This window comes from Muntiacus reevesi, chromosome 1 (assembly GCF_963930625.1).
Source record: "Muntiacus reevesi chromosome 1, mMunRee1.1, whole genome shotgun sequence".
In the NCBI taxonomy this organism is placed as follows: Eukaryota; Metazoa; Chordata; class Mammalia; order Artiodactyla; family Cervidae; genus Muntiacus; species Muntiacus reevesi.
This window is the reverse complement of record NC_089249.1, coordinates 62,671,405-62,697,387: the sequence shown is the minus strand read 5'-3', so window position 1 is coordinate 62,697,387 and position 25,983 is coordinate 62,671,405. Positions and strand designations below refer to the sequence as shown.

General features: G+C 58.1%; 2 protein-coding genes across 4 annotated transcripts; one reads left to right on the top strand and one right to left on the bottom strand.

Moving 5' to 3' along the window:
- Positions 1-150: 150 nt before the first annotated feature.
- CRELD2 (cysteine rich with EGF like domains 2) lies at positions 151-7,130 on the bottom strand. 2 transcript variants are annotated; one of them, XM_065945691.1, is made up of 10 exons: positions 6,523-7,130; positions 6,133-6,215; positions 5,515-5,625; positions 5,147-5,238; positions 4,452-4,628; positions 3,345-3,440; positions 2,472-2,555; positions 1,645-1,740; positions 1,256-1,402; positions 151-403 (listed from the first exon to the last, which is right to left on the bottom strand). In XM_065945691.1, exons 1-10 carry the CDS (start codon positions 6,640-6,642, stop codon positions 357-359), a joined length of 1,053 nt encoding a protein of 350 aa, XP_065801763.1. In that variant the 5' UTR covers positions 6,643-7,130; the 3' UTR covers positions 151-356. The 2 variants fall into 2 exon arrangements, with proteins under 2 accessions (XP_065801763.1, XP_065801757.1); XM_065945685.1 differs by having other exon boundaries at positions 151-406; positions 6,523-7,125.
- ALG12 (ALG12 alpha-1,6-mannosyltransferase) lies at positions 7,051-16,289 on the top strand. Of its 2 annotated transcripts, XM_065945672.1 has the most exons (10): positions 7,051-7,152; positions 10,985-11,323; positions 11,388-11,520; positions 12,747-12,920; positions 13,242-13,436; positions 13,838-13,941; positions 14,632-14,855; positions 15,252-15,421; positions 15,504-15,579; positions 15,670-16,289. In XM_065945672.1, the coding sequence occupies exons 2-10, from the start codon at positions 11,156-11,158 to the stop codon at positions 15,899-15,901; spliced, it is 1,476 nt and encodes a 491-aa protein (XP_065801744.1). In that variant the 5' UTR covers positions 7,051-7,152; positions 10,985-11,155; the 3' UTR covers positions 15,902-16,289. The 2 variants fall into 2 exon arrangements, with proteins under 2 accessions (XP_065801744.1, XP_065801749.1); XM_065945677.1 differs by lacking the exon at positions 13,838-13,941 and having other exon boundaries at positions 14,663-14,855.
- The last annotated feature ends 9,694 nt before the right edge of the window (positions 16,290-25,983 follow it).

Sequence of the window (25,983 nt, the reverse complement as noted above, 5' to 3'; positions counted from 1 at the left end):
ATCAACGTTCCGCTGGTGCTTGCAAGCCTTTGGGGGTGAGCAACGGGAACCCCTGGGGGCCCCCGCAGGCCCGGGCTCCAGGACTGGGCAAACTCTATTCGAAAGCGTCCAGATGTTTTTAATGAGACAAACCCACGCCTGTTCTCTGCCTAATTACCTTCAGTGGCCAATTTTATTATAAAGAACGGTATCAAAATATACAAATTTGTTTAAGAACAGCCAAGAAACGCAGCTTTTGAAGGGTCCAGTGAGCACCGGCCATTCTGGGAAGGAGCCCCCTGGAGCCAGCAGCGGGCACCGGGCCCGTCGGGACGAGTCTGAATAAGTTAGGGGCGGCGTGGCCAACACTGCACTCGTCATAAATCCTCCCGTGAGGGGGGCTGTGTCGGACTTGCCTCCGTGGCTTCTGTCAGAAAACAGAGACCGTTGGGTAAAGTCCTGGCACGAGGGGCCCTGCTGGCGCCGTGGCGGTGAGTGGACAGCCTGCCCGCAGCCGTGGGGGGCCCGCCCAGCTGGGGTGTCTCCCCAGAGTGGGGCGGGGGCCCCGAGACAGGAGACGGGGAGCTGGCGAGGCAGCCGCGGTCAGCCCAGACGAGACGAGAGCCCGCATGGTGAGCCTGGGAGCACAGGTCTGAGCAGGGCGGCTGCAGCCCCTCTGGGCCCTGCTCTCTGCTGCCCGCTGGGCCCCCCATGGTCCCGCCGGGGCCTCAGCTCTTCCTGGAGGCCCAGCCACCGTCCCGCAGACGTCCCACGGCCCCCAGGACGCGTCTGGGACCATCTTGGAAGAACTGTACCCCCCCACGGGACACCCATGGGCGTGACCTTGCTTGGAAATAGGGTCCCTGCAGGCGATCGAGGTCACTGGGGGGCCCTGAGCCCATGAGCGGTGTCCCCACAAGCAGAGGGAACTGTGGACACAGACTCCAGGGGCGAAGGCCACAAGACCACAGAGGCAGAGGCTGGAGGGATGCAGCTGCCCGCCCAGGAACGCCAGGAGTGACCCCCAGAGCCGGAAGAGGCGGGAAGGATGTTCCCGATGGGCTTCGGGGGGAGGCAGCCCTGGACACCTGACCTCAAGACATCCTGCCTGCAGGTCTCTGGGGTCAAAGCCGCTGGGGCTGTGGCGCGCTCAGGGCGCCCAGGGCACTCCCCCGCCGCTCCCCGCGTGCTCGTCTCTGAGGGGCCCCCCCACGCTGCGGGAACCCCCGCCAGCCCCCGGCCACGTGCGTGCAGAGGTGGCTGAGGTGTCACTCACCAGCCCCCGCCGGCCCGGTCTGCACACAGGCATCCTCCGCCTCCTCGAAGCCGTCGGGGCACACGCAGACAAAGCTCCCGGGCGTGTTGTAGCAGTTCTCGTTGTCCCTCAGGCAGGGCTTCTCCGTCAGCGAACACTCATCGATGTCTAAATGAGAACACTCCGCTGCACAGGTGACCTCACTGGGCACACAGGCCCGGCAGGGCTCGAGGGGTTCACTCGCGCACAGAGGCGGAGACGGGACGAGCATTAGAGGAAGGAGGGAGGGCTCAGCAGGAGCCCCGGGCGGCCGTCTGGCGGGGGGGGGACAGGCAGAGGCGTGAGGGCAGGAGCTGCTGGCACGTGGCCCCCGGAAGGCCCCCCGGTGGAGCAGAGACGCACCCGCTGACCTTCACACTGGCCGCTCTCCTTGCTGTAGCCGGCGATACACTCCCTACACTGGGCCGGGCCCTTCCCCGAGCAGCCCACGCAGGTGGGGTCACATTCTGCAACGAGGGGCGGGGGGTGACGACATGAGAGCCTCGTCCCGCGGCAGCTGCGTGCGGGGCAGCGGAGGCCCTGTGGCTGCAAGAGCCGGTGTCCTCGTCCTTCAAGGGGTGGCCCCCGTGCCGCCCCCGGCACACGCCTGCATTCCTGTGACGCTTCTGGGGCACATTGTGCGTCCTTGGAGACAGGATGCCGCGGGGGCTTGAGCCACACGGGCCGCTGCTGGGCGAGGAAGGGGCACCAGCTCTGGGCCGCGCCGCCCCACTCGGAGACCGAGGCAGGGGAAGCGAGGAGCAGCGTGAAGAGCTCGACCTACAGGGCCCTCCAAGCCTGTAACCGGAGAACATGCGGGGCTGAAACAGTCAACCACGTGGGCTGGGGAGGAACAGACATCAGCTCGCTCCTAATGACACGATGCAGAGAAACGCGACGGACAAGCGCGGTCACGGTGTTGTTGAGGGAACATCGAACAGGGGACGGCACGGCGTCTGGTCAGCACTGCGCTGACCCCAGGGCCCTCCTGCCAATGGGCGCCGCTGCCGTCTTTCATCTGCGCTTCCTGACGGTCGGGAAACGGCCAGTATTCATGTTGCCACCTTAAGCTTTTCAAGTGGGCAGCGCGTGCAGGGGTCACGCAGACAGACTACAAAGGTCTGGGGAGCTGGCAGGACGGGGGGACGGACCGGGGACGAGGTGGGGACGGGAGGCCGGGGCAGCGGGCGGCGCTCACCCTCGCACACGAAGGAGCCGTTGATGTTCTCGCAGTACTGCGTGTCCTCACAGGGCGGCGGCTCCGCCGCACACTCGTCCACGTCTGGAAACAACAGCGCTGCTGAGTGGCGGCCGAGGGCCCCTCGCCCGGGGACGCGTGGCAGGCCGTCCTCCAGGGCCGCTGCGTGCGTAGGCACAGCACAGCAGCTGAGCACGAGCCCTCCCCAGGGCCGCGGAGCGCACCACGCCCCACTCAGTCTGGGGCCCGAGGCAGGAGGCCCGCCAGCTGGGAGGCTGAAACCAAACCCGGGCCGGACCCCCGGAACAGCCAGGCAGCGCAGGGACCCCCAGGAGCAGACGGGCAGCGCAGGGACCCGCCCCAGGCCCTGAGATGCTGCGGGCGGGGCTGTAGTCCAAGCGAGGCCTGAGGGCGGGCAGCGGGTGACGGGAGGCCAGGAAACCTGGTCCGGGGCCTCCAGAGCACGGGGCTGCGCCGTCACCACAGTCAGAGGCCGCCCCCTCCCTGCAGCGTTGCCTTGCCAGCCCCGCAGGGCCCAAGGGGATGTGACTGGGCCTGAGTCAGGCTCCCCTCCTGAGCCAACAGGACCCCCAAGGCCACAGACAGCAAGGCTGCGGGCCATCCTCCCAGCCCGGAGTCCAGGCCACAGAGGGTCCTCGCGGAGCATCCCGCCCGAGGGCAAGAGCACCCACCCGCAAACCTAGCCTCCACCTGTGACCCCTTAAAGCGCAACTGGGGACGTCAGTCTCCCCCCGCATGTCTGCAGCAGGCAGAGCATGGTGAGTCCTAGGGGTGCTGGGCCGGCAGAGCCCACAGGGGGCGGGGGGGTCCAGGGTGGGGGGCGCAGAGGGAAGGGCCACCTGCCAGCCTCACCCACGCAGGCGTCGTCCTGGCGCACCCAGCCTACTTCGCACTGGTCGCAGTCCCTGTTGGTGGGGCCCACGCATGTTTTACACGCCTCGTCACAGGCTGCAAGGCAGAGGCAGGCACGTCTCAGGAAAAAACTCAATGCAAAGGTCGTTTTGGGGCTTAGCAACTGACATTTGTTAGGGTGAAACTAAGCAAAAATCCCAAAGAGGCAAGACTGATTCAATAACAGAGAAATACTCATGTACTCGAAACACTGGACTTAATGAGAAAAGACAACACGCGGGGATTCCCACGCCCAGTGGTGATAAAATTCTTAACCAGCGAGGACTCAGAGGGGCTGCTTGTAAGCCTGCAGCCCAGACCCGGTTGGGTGTGCACGCCAGCCACCAACACGCGCAATCCTGCCAGGCCCGGGGAGGTCTCAGGTGGGAACCGGGGCGGCTGGCCTCACTGCGGGCGCCACAGTCTTCCCCCGAGGCAGTGACAACCAACGAGGAAACACACGTTCCCCGTGGCCTCCTCCCTGGATTTACACGTCGTTGGATGCCGCCCTGGGCTGACACAGCCTCATGAGCGGGGTGTGGGCCTCCCCCAGGGGAAGGGTCGGCATGTCCGTCCCAGCTGAGAAGACCCCATCTGTGGGACCCCACGGGCACATCTCGGAACACACGGGGGAGCCTGGGACAATGGCTGGGGCGCCTTCAAAGACCCCCGTGGGGGCCTGCCCTCCCGACACCAGGGTAACCGAGGTGGCGTGCCTTTCTCACGGGGACTCGGGGGCCACACTGCATGGCCTCTGCCGTCCCATTCTCAGCCACACCACCGGCCCCCTGGAAGGGGCTCCGCGGACCTGGCCCGAGCACCGCAGGCACAACTAGCCCGCTCCCGCCGGCGCCGAGCCTCCCGGAGGCCACAGCGCCCAGGCCCAGCGTGGCTGTCGTGGAGCTGGCGGTGCCGCGCTGCCGGCCCAGGAGGCCATCCCGGGGCATCACCTTGCACTTCCCTCTGGCGCCTTGTTCAGGGACCTGAAGCAGGACCGGTCCCTTCCCGCCCCCCCCCCCCCCCCCATCGCCCAGCTCGCGGCCCCGCCCCCGCCCCCGATGCCAGTACCTGAGCAGATGCTGCGTGCCTCGCTCCCCGGTGAGCGGAAGTAGCCATCCGCGCAGTCGGCGCACAGCGGCCCCCGGTAGCCCAGGTGGCACTGGCATGACCCGTCGCCCTCTCGGGTGCCGTCTCCGCTGCAGTGGCCGTTCCCGCTGCAGGGCCGCTCGGACCCTCCCTGGCACGCTGGGGACACGAGCTGCTCAGAGGGCGCCTGGGAGCAGAGGGGGCCCCGGGGAGCCCCCGCTCTGAGTCCTGCTGCAGCCCCAGGCCCGCTCTGCCCCTTCTCCAGGACACACAGGCCCTGGCCTCACCGGGGACACGGGACGGAGGAGGGGACAGTGAGGACATCCCGCTGCGGCCACACACCAGCAGGACAGTGGGGGGCTGGGGTGGGGTCTAAGTGCCAAGGTCATGCCCTCCGCCCAGGTGATCCACCTGAACGTGTCCGTGATGCCTGGGCGGAACCCTGAAGGCTGGACGCCCCGGCCTCTCGCACAGGGCTCTGCTGGCCGTGGACCTCCTCGCACTCAGCGGGCCACACCAGGCAGTGAGTTACGATGAACCCAGGGGTGAGCTGGGAGCACAGCTGGTACCAGACCGGGGAAGAAGGTCCCTGCAGCCGGGAGGGGGCAGCACCCAGGCCTGTGGGAGCCACGACAGGAACCACGCAGACACTCGAGGGTCCCCACAGAGAGACATACCCAGGCAGTCTGGCCCGTAAGTCCCCGGAGAACAACAAGCTTTCAGTGTCTGCACACAAAACCATTCAAATAAGTCAGGATGCTTCTTCTTCCTGAGAATGTAAACAGCGTCCACTGAGTCTCACGTGGTGGATTTCCTCAAAACAAAACCACAGTTGAACGCAAGGCACTTCTGAGCGTCGTGGACCCGGGAAATGAGGGCCTGAGGCCAGCAGACTCTCCCAGCTAACTCCCTCGTCAGGATCGCTGCACTTCGGTGGAACAGGACGGGAATGTGGGTGAGGGAGAAGTCAGGGGTATGGAAGCCCTACTGTCTCCAGCGCGTTTCGAACCCCGGGCATGGCGGGCGCCGGGCTCTGAGCACTCACAGCCGCAGCCACCAGGCCTCCAGGAGCTCCTCCTGCTCCTCCAGCAGCTGGTTGCACTCGAAGTCGCTGGCCTCACACAGGCCCTCCACGATCTCCAGCAGGCGGACCTCGCTGAAACACAGGGCCGGCAGCACCGTGAGGCGGGGGCGTGCGGCACCTCGGGGGTCAGCGTCCACGCTCCAGGATGATTGCAAGCCCCCTGCTGCCGCGCCACAGTCATGCTGATGTTCAGTGAGAACAGACCCCTGACAAATACCCAGCTTGGGCCTGGGGGGCATCACTGCCAGGCAGAGAGCTAAACACAGAGGGTGTGGTGGTCAGGGAGGCCTGTTCATCCTTAGGTGGGACATCAAGTGTGGGGTCCACCCAAGGAAGCCTGGCAATGGGCTGAAGCTCTGGGTTGGGGCGGGGAGCCAGCCCCACTTGTGTTTTGAAAAGACCCCTGTGTCTGCCCCTTGGAGGGTGAGGCGACAGCCAGGGGCCAGTCAGAGGCCCCCACGCCGGCCCCAGGCAAGGACAGATGACTGTGCCCACAGGACCCTCTGTGTCTGCAGACGCTCCCAGGGACATGTCAGGCCCCAAAGGCGGGCGCTGGGCCAGTCAGAGCAGGGTGCCCACCTGAATTCATACTTGGACAGCGTCTTCTCCTCCCAAGCCGTGTTCCCACCACCAAAGTTCTTCTTTGCCGTGTCCACCATTCCCTGTGGGGAGAGGGCCACAAGGGTCAGCCCTGCGGCCTCACACCTGTCCATGGAGGGGTGAGCCAGTCCACGTGGGGTGACCCAGTCCACGATGGGGTGACCACAGTCCATGATGAGGTGACCTAGCCCACGGTGAGGTGACCACAGTCCACGGTGAGGTGACCACAGTCCATGGTGGGGTGACCACAGGCCATGGGGGATGATCCAGTCCACGGTGGGGTGATCGCAGGCCCACGGGGGGTGATTCTGGGCCACGGCGGGGCGACCCCGGCCCCCCGACCCCGGCCCCACAGGGTGACCGACCCACCTGCTTGAACTTGTCCACCAGCTCGCGGCAACGCTTGCAGGGCGTCGGCTTCTTGGTGGCCGCGCCAGGCGGCAGCAGCAGCAGCAGCAGCCCCAGCACGGCCGGGGCCGGCGGGCGCATGGCGGGCCAAGGCGGACGGCGCCGCGGGGTCGCGGCCGCGCGGACACGGGCCGAAGTCCAGCAGGAACCGGCCGAGCACTCCGGCCTCCGGCCGTCCACCGGCTCCGAAGCGCCGGCCGTTCCCGGGGATACACGGCGGAGCCGGCCGGAGCCCCGCCCCACGCCAGCCCTCGCGCGGCGATTGGCCTTCTAGGCCCGCTCCGCCCACATGCTGCCCAATCCGGGCTCGCCACGAGCGGCTACCAATAGGAAGGCCCCGGGTCAGCGTCCCGCCGGGAGGCCGGCCGTGGGGGGCGTGGAGGCCCGGGGCCGCCCCTTGCGTCCGCCGCTGCCACGCGCGGCCATCTTTGCTCCGGGCAGCGAGGGCGTCCGCGACGGAAACCGAGCCTCAGCGGCCATGTTAGGTTCGGGCAAGGGCATCGCCGAAGCTCCTGGTTTCCGCCACCCGACTTCCGGCCGTGGGCAGCCCAGGCGCGAGCGCTTCGAGGGACCGCGCGGTGGCCTGGCGAGGTCAGCGCGCGCGGCTGGGGCTCTCGGGGCGGGCTGAGGGGACCTCGGGCGGGCGCCGTCGCGGGGTCCTTGGGCCTCACCGTGCGCGTGCCCGCGGGACGCCCGCCAGGCTCCTCACCTGGGGCCAGCCGCGCCACCTGGGGCCTGAGGAATGTGTCTGGGGACCCAGGAGTCCGCATTCCCCACCCCCCGTGCCCGAGGCCGTTGGCGCCGAAACCCGTGGTTTAAGTTAGGAGAAGGAACGTGGGCATTACCTGGTCTCTAGGACAGAACTGCCAGAAGGAAGAAGTACAAAAGACAGTTTTCTCCGGCCTGGTCTCCGCCAGTTTCTTTGCGTTTCCAGCCGTGAATTAGTAACGTGAACATGTGACTTGGCCGCTTTCAGTGAGACCTGGGAATAGACGGGGACAGAAGGGCCTCTGCAGGTCGCTTCCTAATTTGAGGGGCCTCCGTCCTGGAAACGACAATTTCCTCAGTCGTGGCCTGTTTAACCGCTCGGATTAACAGTCCGAACAGCTGCAGGCAGGTGTGGACCAGCGCAGGTGCATCTGCTCGCGGTCTCCGCCCGGTGGGCGTTACTGTGGTTTGTGTACCTGCTTATGCCCTGTGTGTCTCCTGGTCGCGGTTGGGCATGCAGCGTGCTGCTAGTGCCTTCCAGAATAAACTGCTTTGCTCTCGGCCATCAGCAGAGAGCACCCTCATCTGGGGGAGAAGCCGGTAGGGCCCGGAGCAGGGTTTGTCAAGTAGCTTTCACCCCACAGCTCCTGTGAACCCATGGATTGTAGCCCACCAGGCTCTTCTGTCCATGGGATTCTCTAGGTAAGAAAACTGGAGTGAGTTGCCATTTCCTTCTCTAGGGATCTTCCCAACGCAGGAGTCGAACCCGAGTCTCCTGCACTGCAGGAGGATTCTCTACCGTCTGAACCACCAGGGAAGGCCCCTGAGATGTCAGAGGCTAGGTTTTCCCGCAGGGGCGCGTGCTGCGGGCAGGGGCTGGAGCGGGGTCTGCAGGGATGAGCCTGGGACGTCTGAGAGCCATCCTGCCAAGCGGCACATGTGCGGCTGCTCCCAACGCTCGGCTTTATACATGCTTCCTAACTCTTGACAGTTTTTTAACCTCACAGAGGAACAGAGAGCAGCATGTGAATATTCTGTGGTCTGCTCGGCGTCATTGGAAGTTAAAACATTAATGTGCCTTTAATGAAAATGTTTGCCTTGGAAACAAACAGAGATCATTCTGTCGTTTTTTGAGATTGCACCCAAGTACTGCATTTCAAACTCTTTTGTTGACTATGAGGGCTATTCCATTTAAGAGATTCTTGCCCACAGTAGTAGATATAATGGTCATCTGAGTTAAATCCACCCATTTCCATTTCCAGGAATCAGTTCACTGATTTCTAAAATGATGTTCAGTCTTGCCATCTCCTGTTTGACCACTTTCAGTTTACCTCGATTCACGGACCTGACATTCCAGGTTCCTATGCAGTATTGTTCTTTACAGCTCGGACTTCACTTCCATCACCAGTGACATCCACAGCTGGTTGTTGGATCATAGAAAGAGCAGGAGTTCCAGAAAAATATCCACTTCTGCTTTATTGACTATGCCAAAACCTTTGACTGTGTGGATCACAACAAACTGGAAAATTTAAGAATTCCAGAGATGGGAATACCAGACCACCTGACCTGCCTCCTGAGAAATCTGTAATACAGGTCATGAGGCAACAGTTAGAACGGGATATGGAACAACAGACTGGTTCCAAATTGGGAAAGGAATACGTCAAGGCTGTATATTGTCACCCTGCTTATTTAACTTATATGCAGAGTACATCATGTGAAATGCCGGGCTGGATGAAGCACAAACTGGAATCAAGATTGCTGGGAGGAATATCAGAATCCTCAGATATGCAGATGACACCACCCTTATGGCAGAAAGCAAACAGTAAAGAGCCTCTTGAAGCTGAAAGAGGAGAGTGAAAAAACTGGTTTAGAACTCAACATTAAAAAAAGTAAGATCATGGCATCGAGTCCCATCACTTCATGGCAATTAGATGGGGAAACAATGGAAACAGTGACAGACTTTATTTTCTTGGGCTCCAAAATCACTGCAGATGGTGACTGCAGCCATGAAATTAAAAGACACTTGCTCCTTGGAAGAAAAGCTATGACAAACCTAGACAGCATATTAAAAAGCAGAGACATTACTTTGTCAACAATGGTCCATCTAGTCAAAGCTATGGTTTTTCCAGTACTCATGTTTGGATGTGAGAGTTGAACTGTAAAGAAAGCTGAGTGCCAAACAATTGATGCTTTTGAAATGTGGTGTTGGAGAAGACTCTTGAGAGTCCCTTGGACTGCAAGGAGATCCAACCAGTTCATCCTAAAGGAAATCAATCAGTGCTGAATATTCACTGGAAGAACTGATGCTGAAGCTGAAACTCCAATACTTTGGCCACCTGATGTGAAGAACTGACTCACTGGAAAAGACCCTGATGCTGGGAAAGATTGAAGGCGGGAGGAGAAGGGGACGACAGAGGATGAGATGGTTGAATGGTCTCACTGACTTGGTGAATGTGAGTTTGAGTAAGCTCTGGGAGTTGGTGATGGACAGGTAGGCCTGGTGTGCTGCAGTTCATGAGGTGGCAAAGAGTCGGACACGACCGAGGAACTGAACTGAACTGAATGAAAATGTAAGCTGATGACATCCACACTTAGGAGCTTTTATGAATTTGTTTTTCAAGTACTTTGTTGAGCACCTGCTGAGCACCAGGTGCCGATGCAGCCGCGAGCCGTGATGAACAGAGCCCCTCCTTGCTGAGGTTACAGTGGTGGGAAAACAGGAAAATCTCACCCTTACAGTTTGGTAAGGGAACTGAGTTCTGTTAACTTCTCTCGGAACTGCGTTATTTGGTAATTCTGAATTATTAAAATCCTCTCGACTCCATTACTTCCCCCACCTCACCACCACCACCGTATCGAACAGGCTTCCTCTTCCTCCTCCAGATTTTATTCAGTTGTGGATTCCCGACTTGCTGACTTAGGAGAGCAGAGACTGCATACATCTCCCTCTGACCAAAAAGTAGTTTTAACAAACGGCACTGTGTTTCTCTTCTTTTGCTTCTTGCCCTTCTGGTTTTGTTCAAAGGAAAGCAAACCTGTTTTAAGACAAGCCACAAACAGGAAGAATTTGCTGTCTTCCCTCCCTCACCAAGTTGAAAGATGTAGGTTTTCTGTGAGTAGGAGCTGCCCGGATGCTCCGCGGTCTCCTCAGAATCTTTGTTCCACGGGGTACCCCCAGAGTCCTGCCAGCGTGTGAGTGCCCGCAGTGCAGGCATCTGTCTGCGCCTCCCCCCCGACCCCCAGAAACACGCTTGCTTTCTGCCATCCACCGGTTTGTGCTCACGACCAGCGTGGTGCTTCCCGGGGCTCAGAGGCTCCTGGGCGAAGTTCAGGATGCAGAGTCCACGCCCCGTCACACAGTCCCGGGGGCTCAAGTCTTCGCTGGCACCCCCTGCTCTCATGGCTGGCGCTCTGGGTGCGCCCCCCACCCTCCTGTTTCACAGCCCCAGCCTGTCTGCCCGGGTTACTGCCCTGGGGCCGAGCCCGGCATGTTCCTGACTCTCCAGCCAGACCCCAGCTTCTCGGCCCTGCTGTGTCCAGGGCCGGGCCGATGCGGGGCCCCGCTGCCAATGCACTCAGCTCGGGCTCTGCAATTTGGGTCCTTCTTCCTGGAAGAGTATTTGCAGACAGCTTAAAGAGGAAGATGACTGGTCAAAACGTGAGAGTTTCTTAAGCATGATTGTTCTTTCAGTGTCTTGTGTTGATGTGTTTCCAGGTCACAGAAGCTACGGCACTTCAGAGGGGTCTTGTTACCCCTCACACACGTCTCCCAGGTGTTGATGCCAGTGGAGTTTTGAAGCTTGGGAACCTGTGTCTCCATCCTTTGGAAACACTCAAGCGCTGCGGTGCTGACGGTTGATGACGGTCTGGGAGGCGGGCGCGCAGAATGGCTGGGAGGAGGCCAGCAGGCCTGGGCGGTCAGCGCCAGCTCCTGGGGCTGCTGCTGGCGGTGGCCGCCGTCCACCTGGCCGCCTGCCCCTACACCAAGGTGGAGGAGAGCTTCAACCTGCAGGCCGTGCACGACCTGCTCTACCACCGGCTGGACGTGGAGAAGGTGAGCTCGCCCGAGCGGCGCGGGGACCCCGCCCGGGCCTGGCTGACCCGCCCTCTCTCTGCAGTTTGACCACCTCGAGTTCCCCGGCGTGGTCCCCAGGACGTTCCTCGGGCCGCTGCTGATCGCTGCGCTCTCCAGCCCCGTGGTCTACGCGCTCTCGTTGTTGGAGACGTCCAAGTTCTACTCTCAGCTCGTAGGTAAGGGCTTCTCCAGGGGTACAGGGTGAAGGGCGGCGGCAGCGTCAGACAGCCTCGGTCACCAGTCAAGGGGCCCTCGGCGGGAGTGGCCACCTCCTGGAATCCCGGCCGTCTTGGCCTCACGGCAGGCAGTTCAGTGGGGGCAGCGCCCGCGTGACGGCGGGGCCGGGCCCCGTCCCTGAGCAGCCGCAGCACGGCTCACGCTGGCCGGCGTGTGCAGTCAGAGAGTTCCCGGGACCAGGCGGCCGGGCCTCGGGAAATGTGGACGAGGAAGCAGAGGTAGGCCGTCCGCTCACACGGGGGTCCAGGCAGCCTCGGCCGGGGGGCTGCGGCCACGTCTGAGCGTCAGGCCCTCGGTAAGTGTAGCCCTGGAGGTGTCGGCCGGGTGACAGGGCCTCTGGGGTGCCGGCCGTCGCCTGCGCGTGTCTGCCCTGCTCAGCCTCCGAGTGTGCCGGCCCTCCCCGGGCCGCCAGGCACAGCAGCTGCAGGCTGGGGGTGCCAGAGTCCAGCCCACCTGCTTCCCACGCCCAGCCCGTTTGTCTGAGTTTCAGAAGTGTTTACTGCTAAATAAGAAATGTCACAGGATTGAAAGGTGGCCCACCACGCTCAAGAGAACTCAGTTACTAGCAAGTGAAACAGAGAGTGAACAAATTCACCCAACACTAGTTTCAGTAAAAACAACAAACCGTTGCTTTAAATGGAACGTATTTAGTTTCATTTATTTTGCATCTCAGTTTTTTTACTGAAGTAGAATTAATTTGCGGTACTCTGTTCACATCAGATGTACTGTGACGTGGTTCAGTTTTGCATATACATCTATCTCTTCCAGACCCTTCCCATCACAGGCTGTTAAACGCTGTTGAACGCAGTTCCCTGTGCTGGGCAGCGCGTCTTCGCTGGTGTCTGTCACACCGCCGCGTGTGTCTGCTGATCGCAGACTCCTAAGCTGTCCCTCCCCGCCGCCTCTTTGGTAGCCACAGGCCTTGTGTGTGTCTGTTCTGTGTGTAGTGCGTCCGTGTCACGTTAGATTCCACACACACGTGACGCCACATGGCACTCGGCCTTCCCTGGCTCTTCTGCACTTGACCTCTAGTGCGACGGCCTCTAGGTGCATCCGCTGCTGCACGCAGCAGGGTTTCTTCTCTGCGTCTGACTCCCGTTGTGCTGTGTGCTCCGGCCCGCTTTCACTACGGGATCCGCTGGGCACACGCACCCTCTCTGCTCAGTCAGGGCCGTCCTGGGACTTGGCGTGATTCTTGGACTCTGGACGTTACAAAAAGAAGTGAGGCGGCAGTTTGGGGCCATGGTGGCCGCCCTGTTCTGCTGGGTGACGGCCTCACAGTTCCACCTGATGTTTTACTGCACGCGGACGCTGCCCAACGTGTTGGCCCTGCCCGTGGGTATGTCGCTGCCGGCCTATCCTGCCCGGGTCCCCCTGGCTGGCAGGGAGGGTCCGTCTGAGTGTCTGTCAAAAGCTGCTCACCAGGTGTCCCAGAAACGCAGGCCAGGGAGGCCAGGAAGCAAGCCAGCTCTGTCCCCGTGCCACGCTCCAGCTCGGCCTCGGCGGGTGGCGGGGCGAGGGCTTCCCCGGAGCAGCACCTGGAGGAGGAGCTGGTCCGCGGGGCCGGGAGGGGGGCAGGGACCCCAGAGGGGCCGGGTGGGTGGTCTCGGGGCTCGTGCGCCCCCCAAGCAGAGGGTGACCCCACGCCCGTCCCCCGCAGTGCTGCTGGCCCTGGTGGCCTGGCTGCAGCAGAGGTGGGCACGCTTCATCTGGCTCTCGGCCTTCGTCATCCTGGTCTTCAGGGCTGAGCTGAGCCTGCTCCTGGGCCTGGCGCTGCTGTTGCCGCTCTGCTGGCGGAAGCTCTCGCTGACCCGGGCCCTGCGCTGTGCCGTGCCGGCCGGGATCCTCTGCCTGGGTGAGTGGGTCGCGGGGGCTGGGCTGATGGGGGCTGCGCCCTCTTCGTTGGGGGCTCTCTCGTTTCTTTTTCTCATTAAGTGAAATCACCTGCATCTCCTGTGGGGTTGGGTTACAAGCTCCCCATGCAGGTCTTCTGGCTCTGCTGCCCAAGCGTCCCCCATGAGACCCCCTGCACAGGACCCTTGTCAGGGCCCCTTCCCTGTGCCTCGGCCAGGCCGGGCAGACGCGGGGCGCCTGTGTGTGGAGGCTGGTTTGGGGGCGGTTCCGACGCCTCAGCTCCTCTGGGACACGCTGCTGTGGCTCCTGGGTGCCGTGCTGGCAGGGCTGCGTCCCGGGGACCTCCGCCTGTGACAGCTTCCGGGCGGCCCATGCTCTCCTGAGCCGCCCTTCCTTCCTCAGGACTGACAGTGACCGTGGACTCCTATTTCTGGCGCTACCTCGTATGGCCAGAAGGGAAGGTGCTCTGGTACAACACCGTTCTGAACAAGAGTTCCAACTGGGGTGTATCCTTCCGTTGGCACAGAGCAAGGAGCTGCTGTCCGCTGCACCTGTGCCTCAGGGAGCACGGCGGCTGCCATGGCGCCAGCGCCAGCACTTCCTTCTCTGCAGGGCGGGTCTCCCTGGTCCTGAATCTGTGCCCGGAGAAAACACCACTCAGCGTCTCAGCCCCAGCTGCTTCTCTGTCCTTGCGATCTTCTGATTTAACGTTTTACTCTGGGCTCTTTAAAAGACATCCCCAAAGAGAATGCTGTGGGTCCCCAGTGTGCCCCCCACCCTGGGACAGGCTGTTTTCACAGTAAAAGATGGAGGGACGGTTCTGGGCAGTCCCACTCGCCATCCGCTGCTGTGGCAGCCCGTGTGGGGTCAGCGTCCCCGTGTGGTGGGTCAGCATCCCCGAGCGGGGGTTCAGCATCCCTGTGTGGGGTCAGCGTCCCCATGTGGAGGGTCAGCGTCCCCGTGAGGGGTTAGCATCCCCGTGGGGGGATTCAGCATCCCCGTGAGAGGTCAGCGTCCCCATGGGAGGGGTCACCGTCCCCATGTGGGGGGGCTCAGCATCCCCGTGGGGGGTCACCGTCCCCGTGGGGGGTCATGCCGTGGCCCCAGCTGTGGGCTCCCGGGTGCCGTGGGCGGGGCGCCGTCAGGCTGGCGGGGCTGGTCCGGGGGAGCCCGCAGCCTCCTTGACGCGTGCGCAGACCTCGCCGCTGCTCTGGTACTTCTATTCAGCGCTGCCGCGCGGGCTGGGCTGCAGCCTGCTGTTCGTGCCGCTGGGGGCGGTGGACAGGCGGGCCCTGGCACTGCTGCTGCCCACGCTGGGCTTCGTGGCCCTGTACTCGCTGCTGCCGCACAAGGAGCTGCGCTTCATCATCTACGCCTTCCCACTGCTCAACATCGTGGCCGCCAGGGGCTGCGCTCGCGTGTGAGTGCCGCCGGCCGCCGCGCAGGCTCGCCTGGGCCGTGAACTGGGTCGTGAAGGGGCGGGTGTCTAGGGTGACCTACGGGCTCAACCGGGCGCCCGGCCGGGGTCTGGTGTGGGGTCCAGCCCGAGTCTGCAGGGCCCGTGGTTGGCCTGACCATCTCGCAGAGGCAGCAGGCGCCTGTCCTTGCTCTGCCCAGCACCTGGGACGTGCTCGAGGCTGGGCTCTGACCCATGCGGTAACTCGGGATGCTCAAAGGGCTGACGCAGGTTTGACCTTGGTGCCTGGCGGGGTTTCCGAGTCTGTCATGTCTGCTGCGTGGCGACCACTCGCGTGGAGACGCGGCAGCAGGTGGGCGTGCTCCTCAAGGCGCTTCCCGACTCTCTGCTCCCTTCCAGGCTGAGCGGTCACAGGACATCCTGGCTGCACAGAGTCGGGTCCCTCCTGGTGATGGGGCACCTCGTGGTGAACGCCACATACTCGGCCACGGGCCTGTATGTGTCCCACTTCAACTACCCCGGTGGCGTGGCGATGCAGAGGCTGCACCAGCTGGTGCCCGCCCGCGCAGGTGGGTGCCCAGCTCCGGGCCCGGGTGGTCTCGGCAGAGGCGCGGGCCTGCGGCGCTGACGGGGCCTGCCCGCTCTCCACAGATGTCGTCCTGCACATTGACGTGGCCGCTGCTCAGACAGGCGTGTCCCGCTTCCTGGAGGTCAACAGCGCCTGGAGGTATGTCCACCCTTTGGCGCGGGCTCCCGGGGGCGCTGGGTGCCAGGGGCCAGTGTGGGCCTGCGGGGCACGGCATGCTCTCTTCCGCAGGTACGAGAAGACGGAGGATCTGCAGCCGGGCTCGGCGCGCATGCTGGCCTACACGCACCTGCTCATGGAGGCCGCTCCCGGGCCCCTGGCGCTCTACCGGGACACGCACCGCGTCCTGGCCCGCGTCCCAGGCACCACCGGACTGAGTGTGAATCTGAGCAGGCTGCCTCCCTTTAACGTGAACCTGCAGACCAAGCTTGTGCTACTGGAGCGGCTCCGCGGGCCTCCCTGAGCGGGGCTGGGGCCCCCAGGGACGTGGGTGCCCGCCAGCTCCCTCCAGTCGAGCCGGGAACCGACCAAGGACAGCGGCTGCCCATCCCTGGCCGCGCCTGGGTCCCCGTGGCCGCGTCGCTTGCAGCCTGTGGTAATGAGGGTGACGGTGGGCACTGATACTGCCCACTCTCCAGGCCACGGGTCTCGCCCTGAGGAGCTGCTCTGGGGCAGCAGGCGGTGGCCTCTGGGCGCCTGGCAGGGCCCCTGGGCCGTGGAAACCCGAAAGCCAGCGTGTGCTGGGCGTACCCCACTGCACCTGGCCCTGCAGGGCGGGGCCTCCTCTGTGGTCATGGGCGCACTGTCTCTGTTCCAGAAGAGATCTTAGGCGATAAACCTGTTCAGAAAGAGTGAGAGTAACATTGTACACTGTCTTATCACTGGTTCTCTGTGACACCTGGGAGGCACTCGTCACTGGCTTTAAGTGAGTTTGGCTCTTCCCGCTTCCTGCACTGTCCACCGAGCTCCCGACGTGTATCTGGCCCCACCAGGCCCTGGTGAGGATGCGGAGAACTGCGCGTGCTTTTCACGTGTGTACACACTGCACATCCACGCACACACCACATGCCTGCGCACAGAGACACGGAATCTTCGGGCAGTCCAGAGAGTCACCGACAGCCTGGCCTCCACCCCGAGGGCCTGCGTCCCAGGAAGGGCCGGGGGGCTTCCCCACCTTCAGGGACTGCCTCTGCACTGAAGCTGACAGTCGGCAGCACCTGCTCCCAGGGAGACCCCGCCCCCTGGGATCCTGCTGCAGCCGGTCTGTGGCGCCTCCAGGCGCCCACTTCCCCGCGTGTGGTACTCAGTTACCCGGCGCAGGTCTGGCTTTGCACGTGGCCCCCGACGGTCAGCCTGGGCGTGGATGCCGCCGGGCCTGGCTGGGTTGTGAACAGCCCTGTGGGCTGCCTTGGTGTCCGGCTGCAGCCTGGCCCAGGGTCCAGTCGGCTGTGCCCTCCGAGACACGAGCCCCATCAGGACCCTCCTGTGTGGCTGCTTCCTAGCACCAGGTGTCCACCCAGGCTGCTCGGGCCTCTGTCCCTGCCCTGGAGGCAGCCGTCTTCAGGGCCCAGCCTCCTTGCGGCGGGGCTGGTTTTAGAGACCAAGATCCAGCTGCAAAACGTGCTCGCTGCTTTCAGCGTGCCTGTGTTTCTAGGCCTTTCTGCTGAGGCAGGGTGTCAGGCACACGTGTGTGGGCACACGTGAACACGTGTGTACACGTGGACACATGCACACGCTGATATGTGTGCACACGCTGATATGCGTGTACACGTGGACACGTGCACACGCTGATATGTGTGCACACGCTGATATGCGTGGACATGTGCACACGCTGATATGCGTGTACACGCGGACATGTGCACACGCTGATATGCGTGTACACGCGGACGTGTGCACACGCTGATATGCGTGTACACGCGGACGTGTGCTCAGGTGTTAGGAGTCACGTGCCACGCTGACAGCGCCAGCTGCACCGCATCTCTGGGTGTCTGCCCCCCTCATTCCACATCTGCGTGTCCTGTCTTCTGCCGTTGAGAACCCTGAACTTGGCAACATCAATGTATACTTGTCCCTCAAGCAACGCAGGGGCAGGGTCACCAACCCCTGCCCCCAGTCAGAAATCACAGGTTCACTTTCGACTCCCCCAAAGCTTAGCTTCTAACAGCTACTGTTGACTGAAGTTCCTACGGATAACGTGAACAGTTGAGGACATTTTTGCAGGTTATATAGTCTTCCAATTATGTAAGGCTATAGAAGAGAAAACTAGATGGATTTCCCTGGTAGTCTGGAGAGTAAGACTCCACACTTGCACTGCAGGCGGTGAGGACTCACTCCTTGGCTGGAGAACTGAGATCCCACAAGCCTTGAGGTGCAGCCCCCCCCAAAAAAATCATGAAGAAAAAGTGTACGGCACTGTACCAGGATCACGAGTTTTCGTCACCTGTCCCCAGGATGGATCATCTGTCAGGACCCACACCGTACAGAGCGCTGTGGATGTTACACATACTACACGTGCTAGACGGAAAAGAGGGACTGCCAACACGGGACGCACCTTCAGTCCCTGATGCAGGAGATCCCACACACCTGGGAGCAACTGAGCCCGAGCTGTGGGGCCGTGCTCTGCAACAAGAGGAGCCGCTGTGGTTAGAAGCCCACACACCGCAGCTAGAGAAGGCCTGTGTGCAACGAGGACTCAGCACAGCCAAAGTGATTACTTTAAAAAGCTTAAGAAAATGAAGGTAATGTGAAAAAGAGGTTCACAGTTGTGTGCAGGTACAATTATCTGAGGGTCGACAGCCGAGAAGCAGCAGTCTGCCCGCTTCAGCCACTTGGCACCATCGGCGCCGTCCCTTCAGGGCGGCCCAGCCCATACACGGACGGGCGGCTTGTCCTACTCTTCTCTGGCATACATATTGCAGTCATATTCATGATGCAGAACTGGGGACACTTGCATTAAAAAGGAAAAGCTACGATGACAGATGGTGACGCTTTCCTCACTTAGGGAGAGCTGCTCACAAGTCTTTGAGAGCAAAGTTAGAAACAGAAGCGACGCGTCGTTAGCTTTACTGTTAGTGTCGCTCACCTCCCGTCTCTGTGAGGACAGCCTGTCCACCTCCATGCGAGCCCAGTACAGTGTACAGCTGTTAGCTTTTCACATTAAGACACGAGAGGTCTGTCCGTTCCCTGCTCATGGCTGGAGGGGGGTTGTTGTGAAGCCCTCCTTGTCCCCAGGCTGAGCAGGCTGGCGGGGGCCGGGGGGACACTCTTGCTGTCTCAGGTGGCCGAGGAGGGGGTGGGGGGCGGGGGCTTCATAGAAATACCTCGTAATGGCCGCCTGACTTCTGTCTCTAAACGTGCTTCCACACCGCACCAGCCCTTCCCCGTTTGCCCGTGTCGTGCGTAGAGAAGTGGGAAGCTGTCCTGAAGAGTCGGAGCCCTTCTGCCCGCTGCTTTGACGTCAGCTTGCTCCTTGGGGCTGCATCTTCTGCGTCTTCTCCTCCACCGTCTGGCCGTGGTTCAGGAGTTGTCATCTCATCTCTTCGGTCAATGCCTCTACTGTGGTGTCTGTTAGCCCTGGAACTTTTTAATTTGGGGCCACGCCTCGTGGCATGTGGGATCTTAGTTCTCCGGCCAGGGGTCTGAGCTGCGCCCCTGCAGTGGAAGCGTGGGGCCCTAACCGCTGGGCCAGCAGGGGAGTCCCAGCCCTGGAATCTCCCAAAGACCTGCATCAGAACAGTTCACCCTCCAGGGCATGCTGCCAGACCCACAGGCTCTTGTGATTTCCTTGGCTGGCTCTGTCGTAAACCCCGGGGAGTCACGCACAGCAGCGAGACAGCTTTCCCCAGCAGGGTTTTTTTTAGAGCAACAGCATTGTCAGTGGCGTGAGCCTCCCAGACTCTCAGGATGTTCTATCGGTGTCTCTTCCATGAAGTTGATGATCGTTCCTGTAGTGTTGTGTGTGGAGCCTCAGAGGTCCTCATGACCCCTGACCTAGAGGCTGAGCGGAGCCGCCGTGTCTGGGGAAGCAGACCACGTCTGTGCATTCAGTGTTGAACTCCTGGGGCTGTGTGTGGCTGGGGGCTCTACTCAGCGGCAGCAAAACCAAACACCATCCCTTACTGACAAGGAGCTTCCTGAACTCAGGGACCAGGCATCGATGGAACCAATCCAGAAGACGTGGCCTGGCCATGGCGACCTCCTGATGCCCACTTGCTGGGCCTCTTCTCCCTTAAGGCTCGAGGGCCGTCTTGTCATAAACCTGACCGCATCTGCGCAAAGAAGCAGCCCATTCATTCCTGCCTTAAGCCCTGCTGCTAGAGTCTCCGTGCTCCTGAATGTCCATTGTGGCATTTTCCCAAAATACAGGACAGTACTTTGTCTGCATTAAACACTGCTCAGGCAGATGGCCCTTCTGTGCAGTGATTTTCTTAATGGCCTCTGGACCTCGTCTGCTGGCTCTTGGTCAGCAGAAATTTCCTCTCCTGCTACCCTGACGGTTTTAAAGCCAAACCTCCATCTGAAATCATCAAACCACCTTTGCTGGCATTCAGTTCTCCATCTTTACATCCTTCACCTTCCGTTCAAGTTGCCATGTAGTGACTTTGCCTTTTCTTGAATCATGTCAGCATCTATAAGCACCCCTTTCTTATGGCAAGCCTCAGTTCAGTCACTCAGTTGTGTCCGACTCTCTGCGACCCCATGGACTACAGCACACCAGGTTTCCACATCCTTCATCACATGGAGTTTGCTCAAACTCCTGTCCATCGAGTTGGTGATGCCATCCAACCATTTCATATTCTGTTGTCCCCTCCTCCTCCCACCTTCAAACTTTCCCAGCAGCAGGGTCTTTTCAAATGAGTCAGTTCTTCTCATCAGGTGGCCAAAGTATTGAAGCTTCAGCTTCAATATCAGTCCTTCCAATGAATATTCAGGACTGGTTTCCTTTAGGATGGACTGATTGGATCTCCTTGCAGTCCAAGGGACTCTCAAGTCTTCTCCAACACCACACTTCAAAAGCATCAATTCTTCAGCCCTCAGCTTTCTTTATAGTCCAACTCTCACATCCATACATGACTACTGGAAAATCCATTACTTTGACTAGATGGACCTTTGTTGGCAAGCTAATGTCTCTGCTTTTTAATATGCTGTCTAGGTTGGTCATAGCTTTTCTTCCAAGGAGCAAGTATCTTTTTTAATTTCATGGCTGCAGTCACCGTCTGCAGTGATTTTGGAGCCCAAGAAAATAAAGTCTGTCACTGTTTCCATTGTTTCCCCATCTATTTGCCATGAAGTCATGGGACTGCATGCCATGATCTTAGTTTTCTGAATGTTGAGATTTAAGCCAACTTCTTCACTCTCCTCTTTCATTTTCATCAAGAGGCTCTTTAGTTCTTCTTCACTTTCTGCCATAAGGGTGGTGTCATCTGCATATCTGAGGTTGTTGATATTTCTCCCGGTCATCTTGATTCCAGCTTGTGCTTCATCCAGCCCACTGTTTCTCATGATGTACTCTGCATATAAGTTAAATAAGCAGGGGGACAATATACAGCCTTGACATACTTCTTCCTCATTTGGAAACAGTCTGTTGTTCTATGGCCAGTTCTAACTGTTGCTTCTTGACCTGCATACAGATTTCTCAGGAGGCAGGTCAGATGGTCTGGTATTCCCACCTCTTCAAGAATTTTCCACAGTTTGTTGTGATCCACACAGTCAAAGGCTTTGGCATAGTCAACAAAGCAGAAGTAGATGTTTTTCTGGAACTCTCTTGCTTTTTCAATGATCCAAAAGATGTTGGCAGTTTGATCTCTGGTTCCTCTGCCTCTTCTAAAACCAGCTTGAACATCTGCAAGTTCACGGTTCATGTATTGCTGAAGCCTGGCCTGGAGAATTTTGAGCATTACTTTACTAGCGTGCGAGATGAGTGCAATTGTGCGGTAGTTTGAGCATTCTTTGGCATTGCCTTTCTGTGGGATTGGAATGAAAAGTGACCTTTTCCAGTCCTGTGGCCACTGATGAGTTTTCCACATTTGCTGGCATATTGAGTGCAGCACTTTCATAGCATCATCCTTTAGGATTTGAAATAGCTCAACTGGAATTACATCACCTCCACTAGCTTTGTTCGTAGTGATGCTTCCTAAGGCCCACTTGACTTCGAATTCCAGGATGTCTGGTTCTAGGTGAGTGATCACACCATTCTCATTATCTGGGTCATGAATACCTCTTTTGTACAGTTCTGTGTATTCTTGCCACCTCTTCTTAATATCTTCTGCTTCTCTTAGGTCCATACCATTTCTGTCCTTTATTGAGCCCATCTTTGCATGAAATGTTCCCTTGGTATCTCTAATTTTCTTGAAGCAATCGCTAGTCTTTCCCATTCTATTTCTTTGCATTGATCACTGAGGCAGGCTTTCTTCTCTCTCCTTGCTGTTCTTTGGAACTCTGCATTCAAATAGGTGTATCTTTCCTTTTCTCCTTTACCTTTAGCTTCTCTTCTTTTCTCAGCTATTTGCAAGGCCTCCTCAGACAGCCATTTTGTTTTTTTGCATTTTTTTTTCTTGGGGATGGTCTTGATCACTGCCTCCTGTACAATGTCCCGAACCTCCATCCATAGTTCTTCAGGCTGTCTATCAGATCTAATCCCTTGAATCTATTTGTCACTTTCACGGTATAATTGTGAGGGATTTGATTTAGGTCATACCTGGAACGTCTAGTGGTTTTCCCTACTTTCTTCAATTTAAGTCTGAATTTGGCAATAAGGAATTCATGATCTGAGCCACAGTCAGCTCCTGGTCTTGTTTTTGCTGACTGTATAGAGCTTCTCCATCTTTGGCTGCAAAGAATATAATCAATCTGATTTTGCTGTTGGCCATCTGGTGATGTCCATGTGTAGAGTGTTCTCTTGTGTTGTTGGAAGGGGGTGTTTGCTATGACCAGTGCATTCTCTTGACAAAACTCTATTAGCCTTTGCCCTGATTCATTTTGTACTCCAAGGCCAAACTTGCCTGTTATTCCAGGTTATCTCTTGACTTCCTACTTTTACATTCCAGTCCCCTATGATGAAAAGGACATCTTTTTTGGGTGTTAGTTCTAGAAGGTCTTGTAGATCTTCATAGAACCGTTCAGCTTCTTTAGCATTCCAGGTCGGGTCATAGACTTGGATTACTGTGATATTGAATGGTTTGCCTTGGAAATGAACAGAGATCATTCTGTCGTTTTTGAGATTGCATCCAAGTACTGCATTTTGGACTCTTTTGTTGACCATGATGACTACTCCATTTCTCCTAAGGGATTCCGGCCCACAGTAGTAGACATAATGGGCACCTGAGTTAAATTCACCCATTCCAGTCCATTTTAGTTTGCTGGCAAGCCTGCACCCGCATAAAAGCTGCTTTTTCAAGTAAAAACAAGAGTATTTCACAAGAAGTGCCTGATTTTCACGCCTGCTGGTGTAGCTGCAGCTTCACAGAGTTCCTTTTCTGTTTTTACAATGAGATAAGTTTTAGGGCGCACAGTAGTTTCCTTACAGTTAGCATTTTTTAAAAAGTGAAGACTCTCTCCTGATGTTAAATGCAGACTTTTTTTCAAAAAGCAATTTTTATTTTAAAAGTTGGGAAGTTAAATCATGTGACTTTACCTTCTAATTTGTAATTGTGTGAATTCCGATATCTTCAGGGTTTTTGCCGAGTGCAGAGGACAGCGCTGTGCAGTGTACCTGTTCCTCGTCGACTTGAGGCAGAGTGTTTGCTTCCACTTTTCTGTTCTTTCTGGGGCTTTCTGGGGGCTCAGACGGTAAAGAATCTGCCTGAAATGCAGGAGACCTGGGTTCAACCCTTGGGTCGGGAAGATCCACTGGAAGGCTCCCTGTCCTGTAAGTGCAGCTGAACGTCTTCATGGGGTTCAGTTCAGATGCTCAGTCGTGTCCGACTCTTTGCGGCCCCATGGGCTGCAGCACCCAGGCCTCTCTGTCCGTCACCAACTCCTGAGCTTACCTGAACGCACACCCACCGAGTCGCTGATGCCATCCAACCACCTCATCCTCTGTCATCCCCTTCTCCTCCTGCCTTCAATCTTTCCCAGCATCAGGGTCTTTTCCAGTGAGTTGGCTCTTCATATCAGGTTGGCATCTATGTATCTTCTTTGCGAGGAATCTGTTGAGGTCTTTAAGTCTTCAGTCAGGTTGCTTGTTTTCTTACTGTTGGTTTTAAGAGTTCTTTGTATATTTTGAGTCAGTCTTTTTTTCAGATGTCTTTTGCAAATGTTTTCTCCTGGTCTGTGGCTTGTTTTCTCTCTTGACAGTGTCAACAGAAGTTTTCAATTCTGACAAAGTCTAACTAGTGATTATTTCATCCATGGATCAAGCCTTTCAAGTTGTATCTAAAAAGTCATCACCACACCCAGGGTCATCTAGGGGTTTTCTCCTGTTATCTTTTTTTTTTTTTTAAGATTTATTTATTATTTTTATTTATTGCTGCACTGTGAGGCATGTGGGATCTTAGTTCCCTGACCAGGGATCAAACCCACGCCCCCTGCATCCAGAAGGCAGATTCTTAACCACTGGACTACCAGGGAAGTCCCTCCTGTCATCTTCAAGGAGAGCTTCTTTAAGGCATATGGGCCTGCAGTTTTCTTTTCCTGCAATGTTTCTGTCTGGTTTTGGTGTTAGGGTAATACTGGCCTCATAGGAAGGGTTAGGCAGTAACCCTTTGCTTCTATCCTCTGAAAGAGGCTGTAGAGAATTCGTGTACTTTCTCCTTAAATGTTTGATATGATTCACCAGTGAACTCATCTGGGCCTGGAACTTTCTGTTTGGGAAGATTATTAATTCTTGATTCAATTTAATTGCTACAGGCCTGTTCAAACGGTCTGTTTCTTGTGTGACTTTTAGCAGATTGTGTCTTTCAAGAAATTGGCCCATTTTATTGAGGTTACCACATTTGTGTGCAAACTTTAGTTGTGGCATGTGGGATCTAGTTCCCTGACAAGGGATTGAACCCAGGCCCCCAGCATTGAGACCATGGAGTCTTAGCTACTGGACCATCAGGTGAAGTACCAATATTTCCATTTTTGTTCATACATTATTGACTTTCTCCATGTCTTTTTTAGTTTTTTGAGTATTTTTAAGACTGCTGTTTTAAAGTCTTTGTCTAGGATATTCACCATCAGGTCTTTTTTCAGGGACAGACTCTGTTGCATTACTTTTTCCCTTTGAGAGAACCACACTTTTTTTTTGTATGCCCTGTGATTTTTTTTGTTGCTCACTGGATATTTTAATCTAACAATCTGGCAACTCCAGAAATCAGATTCTCCTCTTCCCCCAGCTTTGTGCTTTTGTTTTGCTGTTGATTATTGTAGGCAGTCTTTGTGACAGGATCAGTCTGAGGTGTAAACTTAATGGATTCCCTGGGCACAAGCAGTCACTTCAGAAGGGGGTGGCAAGTTGCAGCAATGGCGGGGGACTAGAGCAGCAGTGGCGGCCACCCCCCGCGCCGTCTGCCCCGCGAGGCCGGCCGTCAGCGCACACACAGGGCCTCAGCAGGTGGAGGGCAGGGCCCTTCCCCGCGCCGGCCGCCGCCAGCTCTGCGAGCTGCTCCGGGACGCATGCACGCACAGTGGCTGCTCCGCGCCCCTCCTCGCCCACCCCGAGCCCAGTCGCGCCCTGAAGCCTCACCTCCCGCGTTCTCCAGAGCCCCCGAGCCAGAGCCTGCTGGCGCCTGCTGCTGGGAGGGACACGCACTCCTGGGGCTTCCTGCTGCACCGTCTTCCCGGATCGCCTCTCATCCTGACTTTCCCTAAAGGAGTACAGCTGACGTACATACAGGGTCACGTATGTACCGTGGTGTACGCACACACACATGCCACAGTGACGCGGTCGCTTCACACTGACCTAGGGGTGACCCGAGGCCAAGGCGCCCCCCACGTCGCAGCCCAGACTCAGCGCGTGGAGGTCTGCCCTCTGCTCCTCTCCACCTCCTCCACTCGGCCCTCACCGTCTCCCTCTGGAAACGACGTTTATTCTCTGTATCTGTGAGTGTGCTCCTGGTTCAGTTTTTAGGTTCCACATAAACATGAAATGATGCAGTATTTGTCTTTCTGTGACTTATTTCACTGAGCATAATACCCTCCAGATCCATCCATGTTGGTGCAAATGACAAGATTTCTTTTTTCACGGCTAACATTCCACTGTATGAATACAGAAGGCATTTTCTTTACCCACTCACCCGTGGGTGGACACTTTGGTTCCACATCTTAGCTACTGTGAATAATGCTACTGTGAACACAGGAGTGCACGTATCTTCTCAAATGAGCGTTTTTGCTTTCTTCAGGAAAACACCCGGGAGGGAGGCTGCTGGACTGCACGGCGGCCGCGGTCTAACTCTGAGGCCACACCGGCTGCCCTTCCCTCCAGCAGCACGGGGGTCGCGGTGCCCGCCTGGAACACACGCCCCGGAAGGTTCTCGGACGTCACTGCCGCTATGAGAAATGCTGCTCAAGAATGACTCCTCCACTCCCCCGGTCCCGCCTGCAGCTGATGTGAGGGCCTGCGGC

Coding starts and splice junctions, on each gene's coding strand:
- CRELD2 (XM_065945685.1), bottom strand. CDS start 6,642: ATGCGCCCGCCGGCCCCGGCCGTGCTGGGGCTGCTGCTGCTGCTGCTG. Junction 4,629..5,146: donor TTACGGGCCAGACTGCCTGG/GTATGTCTCTCT, acceptor TCGTGTCCCCAG/CGTGCCAGGGAGGGTCCGAG. Junction 1,403..1,644: donor GGAGAGCGGCCAGTGTGAAG/GTCAGCGGGTGC, acceptor GTTCTCATTTAG/ACATCGATGAGTGTTCGCTG.
- ALG12 (XM_065945672.1), top strand. CDS start 11,156: ATGGCTGGGAGGAGGCCAGCAGGCCTGGGCGGTCAGCGCCAGCTCCTG. Junction 14,856..15,251: donor GCCAGGGGCTGCGCTCGCGT/GTGAGTGCCGCC, acceptor GCTCCCTTCCAG/GCTGAGCGGTCACAGGACAT. Junction 15,580..15,669: donor GAGGTCAACAGCGCCTGGAG/GTATGTCCACCC, acceptor TCTCTTCCGCAG/GTACGAGAAGACGGAGGATC.